Genomic DNA, 10,489 nt, shown 5'->3' with positions numbered 1-10,489 from the left:
TTGAGGAAATCTGATGTTTTTGCCCTCATACGTGTATGAATATAGGCCTGCATTTCATTAGGACAAAATGGGGACACATCAGGATCCTGTCATCATAGCTGAGATTTCAGGACATGGGGTATGAGCTACCTTTCTGCTCCTTGCTGGGAAAGCACGTAGATCTAGTGCCATAAGGGGAGTTCAGAAGGCAACAGTGAAAATCATCACCTAAGCCCTAGCCAAAGCCAGGTCTCCCTGAACAATTACCCTCGTTTCTGTTCCCAGAAAGAAAGGAAACCAGATCCAATAGGGAAAAATCCTACTTCACTGCTAGAATGGGAAGCGAACAGGCACTGCCTGCGCCAAAGAGCCAGGAGAAAGTGATGATGCATCACTTGCCACCCCTTCATGACTGGGGAGGGCAATGCCAGACCCTAGTGAATTCTCAGGGGGGCACCCTGGCCCTGTGCTCCTTCCCTGCAGCACCCAGGTTAGATGGGCTGAAGCTGCCCCTCCACCCCCCAGCCCTGCCCCCTTGGTACCTTCGAGCACTTGATGTGATAGTGCAGGTAGTCCCGGAATGTGTGGATCAGGTTTATGGTGTTGTCTCTGGCAGCAGCATTGGTGTGACGGGGGAACAGCACTGAAAGAAGAGGGCAACACAAACTGTTAGTGCCTCCCAAAGCTACCAAAGGGCTTCAGGTTTCTCCAGTGCTGGAGGCTTCAGGGTGTGCTGCTCCGAGTGCCTCCTTTGCTCTCCACAAAAAGCTCTTTACTGTGACACATACCAAGATTAAGCAGCACTTGTGATTTTAAACACAGAGCTTAGCAACACTTCTCCATGTCTCCCGCAGCAGCCTGGACACAGCTGTGCACTCTGGGCAAGGCCAAGTGCCCAGAGATGACAGCACCATAGGAAACTGCATGACACTACGTCAGTGCTTGGGAGAAGCAAATAGAGGAGAGAGCTGGGAGGCAGACAAGGGAGTCCAGGCTGCTCAACAGATTTCAGGATCCAGCCTGCCCTCGCATCTTGAAATCAGTTGTGGATCCCTGCCTGGCAGCTTGCCAGCCCTGTGACAGAGCCAGACTTGGCTGCTGCAGGGGCCTCGTGGCTTGCTCTTTCCACAGGCTGGTGCTGTGCTAAGCATCCCAGATCCAAGGGCTGAAAGACCTTTTTGTCTGGGTGATGATCTCACCTGGGACTGTCAGATCAGATAACAGGGAAATTGCATCTCTACAAGAATGAAGTCTTGCTCGCTGTCCCACACCTGCCATTAGACAACCCTCCCATAGCCAACAAGCTGCCCTAACCTCAAGGCAACATTCCCAGCACAGGAGGAGGGCAGTGCTAACTTCACCTTCCCCTGCAGTGTCTGTGCTCCACCTCTGAGCTCTGAACTGCATTTGAATGCTGGCCTGAGAGACCCGAATGGCACATGCAACCATTAACGCCAGTTTCTCTGGAAGAGACCTTTCCCTCTGAATGGGGCAGGGTTTAGACTCCTTAGCTCAGCCCTCAGCATCGCTGCCCAGGAGGAAGCAATGACTCTGCTGGCCAACATCTCTGCAAGCAGGGGAAAGTGGCTCATAAGAGATGGAAGTGTTTGGCCCAGAGCAAAGAGGCAGAGCTGGAGCAGCAGAAGTCACTGCCCTGCTCCTGCTCTCTGGTTGCCTCTGCTGATCAAGCATTGCACAGGTGCCTGCAGCTGGACAAGCTACAGATACACTCGCATGAAACCTCCCACAAGAAACCTCCAGTTTCCACAATATCACAGCAAAGCCACTCCTCTCTTGCCCCCAAATGCTGAACTTATTTTGTAGGCAAACACTAAATGGCTCATTGTCCGCTTCCACAGCTTCTTGCCCACAGCAGAACTGAGGTGACCTGATACAGCAATGGGACACAGCAAAGGGGGCAGTCAACACAGAATGCAACTACAGAGCCTCTTCAGCCCCTAACAACCCACTTGAACACTCAGGAAAAGTGAATTCCTTTTTGTTTTTCATGCAGCAACAGGAACCTCTGTCCTCCCACAGTGTCCCCATGCCTCAGAGCTGCCAGCTTACCAAAGGTGATGTAGCCAATATTGTCGCCAACGGCCGCATCTGTGTCTTTCAGCTCCAAGGGCGGCTCCCTGTGGCTGAAGAGCACCTGTGGGGCTGTGTGACTGGCCCGGCGACCTTCCTTGAACTCCTGAATGAGACAAAGTGAAGGTGAGTCCCACTGTGACACTCCAGCAACAAACCAGGAAAGCAAATGGGGGTTCCCCACTCCCACAGGGCAAATGAGCAGGAGGTTTCCTGGTTTTCCCTGAATGGGCCGAGTCCATCAGGTCAAACCTCTGGAAAACAATCCTTTTTCCCCAGAAAAAACAGACCAAAATGCACAGCTGTCCCAGGTTTACATGTGGCCCTAGCACAACTGGTCATACTTCCTGCCACAAGTGTTTTGTGGAAGGGACACCTCAGTCTGAGCAAGCACATGAGACAGCACAGCTCCTGCCGGAAAGTCAACACCCAAAGCTTCCAGTGAAAGTGGGCAGCACCCACTACCCCAGAGGAAATGAAATTCTCAGAAAGGACTGCAAGGCGTCCATTGCACCTAGTGTAAAGGCTCTGCCATTTGAGAAAGCATCTCCCATCAGGAGTCTTTGCCGAGGCAATAAGAGGCATCTATGGAGTCTGAAGGTTGTGTGTGAAGCCTGCTCCTCCTAACACTTCTCTACACCTTGAAACAATACCTACAGGCAGGGAGATCCCTTCCACCAAGGAACCTCTCTGACAGCAGCGCAACCCCCACCTCACATGAAATGAACTGGCTCCGCATTCCAGGAATGACAGGACTTCCCTATACGGGGCTGCGGAAGTCCAGACACCATTCTCCTGTCCCAAGGCAGGGCAGCCTCCCCTCTGCCTGACTGACTCCCAGCCCAGCCTACACATCATCACTGAGGCCTCTCCTCCCTTCTGAGCACAGCTCACCCTGGTAAGGGCAGGAGCATCTGTGTCCCTTTTAGAGAAGCAAGTAGCTCACTGGGGTTTCCTTAATGAAATGCTTAGCTTGCACTTCTGCCTGCTTATGCGAGAGGGTGAAATGGTTCAAATGGCTTCACTGGTTAGTTAATGGTTGGATTTTCTCCATGAAAGCCCAGATGAGCAGCCACCATGCCTGACTGGGCTGTGTTATGCAAGAGCAATAGCTGGAGGGAAGGAGCCAGCGTGACTCAGAGTGGAAATTCTTGTGGCTGGGCAGGAGCAGGGCTTGCTGTTGTAAAAACCAAGAACTTGGGACATGGAGACTCTGGGATAGCTGCTGCCTTGAAGCCCTGCCACCTCCCTGGGAGCCTCACAAACCCTGTTTTGTTCACCTCACACCTCTCTCCCTGTTTTAAAAGCTGAATTCCAGGCTGTGGGATATGCTGGTGGGGAAAAGCTCAAAGCCAGAGCAGATGCCTTGCCTGTAGCTAAAGAACACAGAGAGCAGAGCTGCAAGATAAGACTCTCATCACAACAGACCCTGTTCTAATGCCCCTCAACATAGGTAAACTGGTATCCAGAAAACTGGGACAGTAACTTGCTGTCCACAAGCCTGTCAGCAGCATGGCCTGGCACCCCTGAATGGATGGGTAAAGCTTCTCTAGCCCTGGAACACCCTGCAGGGTCGTGCTCCATGGCCGTGCCCCGTGCAGGAGGCTCCTCAGGTGCTTCAGCAGACACAAGGTGAGCTAGGCAGGCCAGCAACACAGATGAATACATGTACCAGCATGCACTGAGCCTTCCCCACCTGTAAGCCAATGTCTCAGTCTCCACAGGCTGCATGCAGTCGCTAACATACACGCAAAGTGTTTACTACAGGCCTCTGAATGCTTCCTGGCTAAACGGTAGTTGCAAAGGGTAGCCGAGTCCAGAAGTACTTGGCATTATGACGATTGATTCAAGCCCGCAAACTAAGCAAATTCATAGCTTTGAAAACCTCAAGAGCCCATCGCGGCATCTGAGAGCATCCACACTGAGCTGCTGAGTCTCTCTGCAGCATTTGAGCACTAGCAGGAACAAACTTTGAGGTGAAGACAACTCTCAGCACCACCCCAGGCACGACAAAACATCGCCTCACCCTTTCTTCTCCCTCTACAGCCTCCCCACCACGCTCAGCTCCTCAGCTGGCTGGCAATCCCTCCACCACAGCTAGCTGCACTACACGGCCTCAAGGTGAATACTGAAGTATTCATCATGGTGTTTCTCATCTGTAACACTTAATATGTTTGTCTATATAAGCAAGATCATCGATAAAAAAAAGATGTCGATGCAAATGCCTGGATTACAAAATACACCACCCATGTCTGTTAACATGGTTCTTCCATCCCAGAGCAGCCTGCAGCCCTGCAAAGCATTTATGTGCATTAAACTGCCTGTGAGCTCACTTCAGCCTAACATCTGCTTGTTTGGCAATGCCACTTCAAGCAAGAAGGCATCTGAATCAAGGACCAAACCCTTTCCATAATTCAGTTTCCATACCTGCATAAACACCTTTCCGATCACCACGTCATCATCATCCTTAAATACCGTGCTGAACACAACAGTGACACGGTCCTTTTTCGCCTCGACATACCTGCAGATGGGCGAGAGAGAACCCAGCCGTGAACAGGAGCTAAGAGGAACAACTGGATGAGGAAGCAACCGTGTGACAAGGTCAAGTAGATACAACCACCATTCACAGGCTTGGCTGCTGAAAGTTTCCCCTCAAGACAGTATTTGCAGGGAGCAAAACATTTCTGTCGGGAGCAGCCAGTTCTGCTCCTGCAAGTGGCCACAAGTGCTGCCATGAACAGAGATGCTTGTGTAACATCCCTGCAGCCCGAGGGATGAGCATTACCCTTGCTGGATACTTCTGACAGCCTAGGACAGGCCCTTATTACCCTGTCAAAGTATGGAGCAGTAGGATTTCCTGACTTTCCATCACAACCTACAGCTGTGAGCAGGAGCAGACAGTGTAATGACAGCTGTCTGACTCCCATGCTGCTTGGTTTGAACACTTACATTGTCTCATCGTCCCTGTAGTGGATGACAGCTCTTTTTTCTCCTTCTTTGCCCTCTTCCTGGAATTTGAAATACTTCTCAAAGACTGAAGCAAAGCAGTTGCGTTTCAACATGCCGGCTTGGTGCACAATAGCGTCCTTGTCTGCGGGAAGGTTCTCCAGGTCGTAGAGCAAAGAGACATTGTAACCTGGGGAGGGACAGCCACTAACCTTAATAATCTACGCAGGGCCTTAATGAAACCAGAGACATTTTCCGGAAAGAGACACTTACAGTCCCACCTTTGCCTTAAGCCCTCCCCAAAGCCCCAGGGGCGAGGGCTTCCCACTCCACGGATTGCCAGAAGTCATGCCTGAACTCAGCGTGTGGTCATGGCAACGCTCCTGGGGCTCCTTCCCAAGCTCCCAAACACACGTGCTGGCTGAGCTGCTCCCAAGTTTTTGCAGTGAGTAGGAAGAGATGCTGTCACAGGTAACCATGGTTTTCCTGTGTCTCACAAAGCATCTTTGAGAAGAACAAAGACCTTAACTGTGAGGAACAGAGGCTTCCTGGAGGAGGGCTGCATCAAGAATTACAGCTTGTGCTGCATCTACTTCAGCCCTGATGTACCTGAGCCACCTTTTCAATTGTCATTCACCGTACAGAGCCCCAGATATCAAGCTCTTAAAGTGCAGCCTTCATTTGAGCATCTCTGAGGCGACTTAAGTCATTCTGGAATTGCATTCACACGCACACAGAGTAAATATTATCACAGGTTACCTGATTCAGGATTTACCAAGTAGTTTCCATACACTTTCTTCAATACCTAGGAAAGAAATTAAACATTGAGAGCACAAGCTATCAGAGTTGTTTCTTCCTGCACAGCCCAGGCCATGTTTGGTGTCCATTTAGAAACATGGAATTACAGCATCTGCCTCCCCTAGTCTAAGTGAACTTGGACAAATATTAAGTCATTGGCTTGTAGTATTATTGGCTGCTCTTAGGCAGAGCTCCCTGAACCCCACCGACAGGGGACGTGCTGCAGGACAGGACTCAAAACCGGAACTTTTTCAAGTTCTTGCTAGTCTTGAACTTGTGTGGGGAAAAAAACCCCTTCCATACACCTCACACCTTCAAAGAAGAACTGTCAGCAGAGCCTGACACAACAGTTCTGAGGGATACAACCTTTCTTGCTGTTCAAAGGCAGATGCAAAGCGTGCCCTGTCCCTCTCCTTGTGGGAAGGAAAGTTCAGAGCAGGGGTCAGGTGCAGCATGGCCAGGTGATCACCTGTGCTGTCTCAGCCTATTGCCAGGGACAAATGAGGATGGAGAGGAGACTGCCAGGCAGCTTGGATGCCTCTCAGAAGCAGAGCCGCCTACAGCACAGCAAAAGCCTTTCGTCAAACGTAATCACTGCTGAAAATTGCCATTGATGTAAAATTCAACTGAGCCATAGCTCTGTGTCAATGAGGGGGCCGGGAACAGGAGGTATTTCACAGAGAAGAACACAACAATGCTGTGGCAGAACTGGCCGTCCTAGGAAGACACCCACTACCACGCAGAAGGGATGCACGGGCTCCCTGCATGCCAAAACCTCCTCTCAGCAGAGAGCCAGCACGCCTGCAGTGGCCCAGGGGGATGCTCTGTCTTAGCAGGAACCTCACTTCACACTCCTCACAGTGAGGTTTCACCAAAGACAGAGCAGAAACAAGCTCCATCATCTCCAGGGAAGCACAGAGAGCAACAGTTTGCTAACTGGTGATTTAAAAATGTAACTTCTATTTAGTCAGCACCCCCAAGGCAGTGCTGCAGAGATCCCATTTTCCTCTATAAGCTTGGGAAGCTGCCTTCCACCACCACAGTGGTGGCTGCTGGTACACAGTGCTGTCAGCCACTCGCCCACCACAGCAGTTCTCTTGGGATCACAGCGTACCAGTCCTCGCTAAACATGCTGGGACAGCTCCACCATTTGGGTTGCTGGTTTTCCACCACCAGTTCCTTCAGTAGTGGGCAATGCTGATCCTAGAAAGCTCTGCATACAGGAACCAGGAAAGCAGGACACTAAGTCATATTCATTCTGACTTTGGTAGCTCTTGCAGCAACTCACAGGAATTAATTTTGGGTTCAAATGGCCTGTTTCTTGCCAGAGTCACAATAAACCCACGGAGCAGTTTCCTTGTGTTCCTCCAAGGACAGACACCCTGAGGCAAAAGCCTACTGAAGAGCCTTGGGTGAACCCCATTTGCTACCATGCGGAGATTTGAAAACGGACTCAGGAACTGAGTCACACTTCCTGCCTCGCCACCCAACCACAGCTCAGAGAGGCTCCTTCTTTCTACCATAAATGGCCCTCTGCAGCCCCGGCCATTCAACAGGAACTGAATCTGCTACTTCACACAGCAGCAGCAAAAAGGGAACCACTCTGCAGATCAAGGTCTGCACACACAGCAGCAGCCCATCACTTGCTCTCAAGTGTGGTTAGAGTCAGAAGAGCAGCACTGTGGCATTCCAGTCTTGGTGCTTTCCTTCACTCACAGGCTCAGTACATCAGTCAGGGAAACTATTTCTATATGGTCAGGCCTCACACTCATTTGGACTTTCAAAATTAATGGTGCCTTTCACCTTTCAGGCTGTAGGGTCATAAGAGGAGTTCTTACTCATGAGTATGAACACGCTTTGCCCTTGTCTCCCAGAAAAGTGGGACTCCTGGTTGGCACAGTGCTGCTTCTTTGACCAGCAAAAGATGGAGCACAGATCCATCAACATCGCAAGGACGTTGCCCATGCTAAGACAGTATTTGTGGGTTCAAGGCCCAGAGATGCTCACTCACCTCGTCAGCACCGTGTTCCTGGAGTTCCTTGTAGAATTTCAGAGAAATACTGACCATCACTTTTGTCTTGTCTCCATTGGGATTTGAAATATGGTAAAGGACTCCATCAAAGTCTATGAGGCAAGCAAAAGAAACGTGAGGGAACAAGAACCAGTTCCTATTTTTGAGGAAGATTTTCCCTTTTTGAACTGCATAAAGTGACACTGTTTCCCCTGCTCCAGCCCTCACACATACACCAAGACAGAAACCCGTAACTAAGGAAAGTGGTAATGTTATGTAGGGAGACCTGCTATCATTCAAAGGGCTGAAACAGTTTTGACACCTGTCCATCACAGAAAGCTTTAGTCTAGTGTCATTTAGCATCCTTGGCAAATCTGCTTGTGCTCAATGCACAAAGATACAAACATGCAGAGACGGGAGCCTTCTGGATGGCCAGCATATAAAGTGACTGACATGCCCACCGGGCCACAGCTGCAGCCTAGAGGAGAAAACATCTCTGCCTCCAAAGGCAGCTCTGCCACTGCTGCTGAGACAGCTTCCACTTCACTGCAGAACAGGCAGGGAGGGCAGGAGGCAGAGAAAGGCAACCCTCCAGCTACCTAGCAAGCTCCACTTCCCCATGGAGCTCTGTAGCTTACACAGATTCTTGATAATAGAAGCAAAAAGTCAGTTGCTGAATGAGCACTTGAACTTCGTTGGCACTTCTCATCCTGGAGAACAAACTTCAGGCGATGATTTCACCTTGCCTGTCACGCTAAGCCAGCTTTCTAACCCAAACCAGATGGTGCTAAAGACCTAATAACAAGTAGCATCAAGGGCAGGACTGAAGAAGAGGCGAGGTAAAAGATAAGAGCTATGTAGCATGCACACACTGAACAAAGTGCTGCCACCACTGAACTCACTGCTGTATTCAGGGAAGGCAGATGGACAGAGAAAATAGTGGGGCAGCTGACAAAGCCCCAGCTCTGGGGACGCTGCAGGGTGTCCACACTGCTCTACACGGCTCTCCTCCCCTGCAGCAATGCCCGGTGAATTTGGGCACATCAGGCATAACTGTGGGCAGACTGTTTAAGCTAGCCGTTTTTTTAGAGAAGTCAAGAGAGCTGTGGAGCTTACCTGCAAACGTTACTTCTACTGCCTCTGGTTTATTTCTAAAAAGCAAAGAAAACAAAGAAGGTCAATGAGAACTCAAACAGTAGCCTCCAAGCTGTGAAGGAAAGAGGATTAGTTTCCAATGCCTTGTTTCTCACAAGCAGCTCTACCTGAAAACCCCTCTATCTCCTGCTGTTCAACTAGCAGATAACCTTTGACAAGGGATCTCAGACTTCTCCCCATTCCTATAAGTACCAGTTTTACCCCAGATGATATAAAACAGGCCTTGAAGCTGGCAGAGCTTGTTATTATTTTTAGTTTATTAATAGAATTTGAGATTGCAGATTTCCAGTTAGAATGTATGAGAAAGCTACTCATCACTAAGGAGTTTGTTTTAACAAGCGCATTCTCCGTACAGAACAGCCACAATACAGGTTTGGGGACAGAGGCACTTTTGTAAGTTCCTGCAATATCAGCTCACGGAAGGGACTTAGAGGCTGAGCGATCCCTCTGATGCAGTGCCCCCTTCTCCATCAACAGCAGCTCTGCAAATGCATTGATGTAACTCACTCACAGAGAAAATCCCTTCTCCAAGTTCGGGACCAGGAGCAAACCACAGAAGGAAACCTTCCAGATGTGCATTTCATCCTGCCCCACCATGTCCCTTCTGAAATACCCCAACACTATGTCAACTACCTCTGCAGGAAAACCAGTGAATCTGTGTTTGCTCTCACACTGCCCAGTGTGGTCTTTGAGATCCCTGACACATCACGTCTTACACTGTGGGTATGAAGATTTAACAACATCTTAGCAAACCCTATTTGCCAGTTTGTCCATGATCTCGAGAAGAGCAGGATCCTGTGAAAGATCTAACTGCTTCTGAAAGGTGACTTGGTTGGGACTGGCGCTACGTAACTGCTTTGGCAGCTCTGAGGGAACTGGTATTAATAGGTCATTCACCAACAGTGAGCGATGCAAAGGTACCTTCACCACTGAGAGCAGGGGTGGAAAATAAGAACAGGATAAAAATGTCAGTCTGCTACTGCTGTTTCACAGCATATCTCTGCTTATTTTTCAAAAGTGGACGGTTATTAAGCAGCATACAGGCTAATGCTGCTGCTAACAGAAATTACCCTGTAAAACAGTACATTCACACCCCTCTGAATCAACGCACTGAAATAACTCCCCAAACCAAAGCCAGAGTGCCAAGGCAACCTCTTGGTCTCAACTATGCTGCTGCTGCCCAGAGACCAACTTTAGCTTTTTTGCCGAAACTTGCTCTGTCCATGCATGTGTATGCTGCTGGGTACCAGCTATACCTCAGTACATACACTGAGAAAAGTGGGGGAAGCAAGGACTCCATATCTACTTTCCCTCACCATATTCTGGAAAGGTTTTAATATTTTTTTTTTTCCCCCCAGCAGAAAGAACTGTTTTTCCATCAGCTTTTCTTCTGCAGACAGCCTCATTCCTGGAAGCCAGGAATGACTGCGGTGTGCGAAAACTCATGATGGGCAATGCAGGGAGACCAAGGCACTGAACAGCACTGATCCCAGACCGCGCACCAGGTCA

At 49.7% G+C, this 10,489-nt stretch overlaps 1 protein-coding gene across 1 annotated transcript in view; it reads right to left on the bottom strand.

Annotated features, from left to right (window-relative positions):
* ARPC2 (actin related protein 2/3 complex, subunit 2, 34kDa) overlaps positions 1-8,976 on the bottom strand; it is a gene marked incomplete at its 5' end in the record, with an annotated part of 10,480 nt that extends 1,504 nt beyond the window's left edge. Inside the window, 8 exons of the mRNA XM_009702344.1 lie at positions 1-47; positions 522-622; positions 2,050-2,176; positions 4,498-4,591; positions 5,020-5,206; positions 5,776-5,821; positions 7,826-7,938; positions 8,942-8,976. Of these exons, the coding sequence (XP_009700646.1) occupies positions 1-47; positions 522-622; positions 2,050-2,176; positions 4,498-4,591; positions 5,020-5,206; positions 5,776-5,821; positions 7,826-7,938; positions 8,942-8,976 (750 nt within the window). The remainder of the gene's footprint in view (positions 48-521; positions 623-2,049; positions 2,177-4,497; positions 4,592-5,019; positions 5,207-5,775; positions 5,822-7,825; positions 7,939-8,941) is intronic.
* Between the last annotated feature and the right edge of the window lie 1,513 nt (positions 8,977-10,489).

Source organism: Cariama cristata, unplaced genomic scaffold (assembly GCF_000690535.1).
Source record: "Cariama cristata isolate BGI_N322 unplaced genomic scaffold, ASM69053v1 scaffold3276, whole genome shotgun sequence".
Taxonomy (NCBI): Eukaryota; Metazoa; Chordata; class Aves; order Cariamiformes; family Cariamidae; genus Cariama; species Cariama cristata.
The sequence above is the reverse complement of the archived record's forward strand: the minus strand, read 5'-3'. Positions and strand labels throughout refer to the sequence as shown.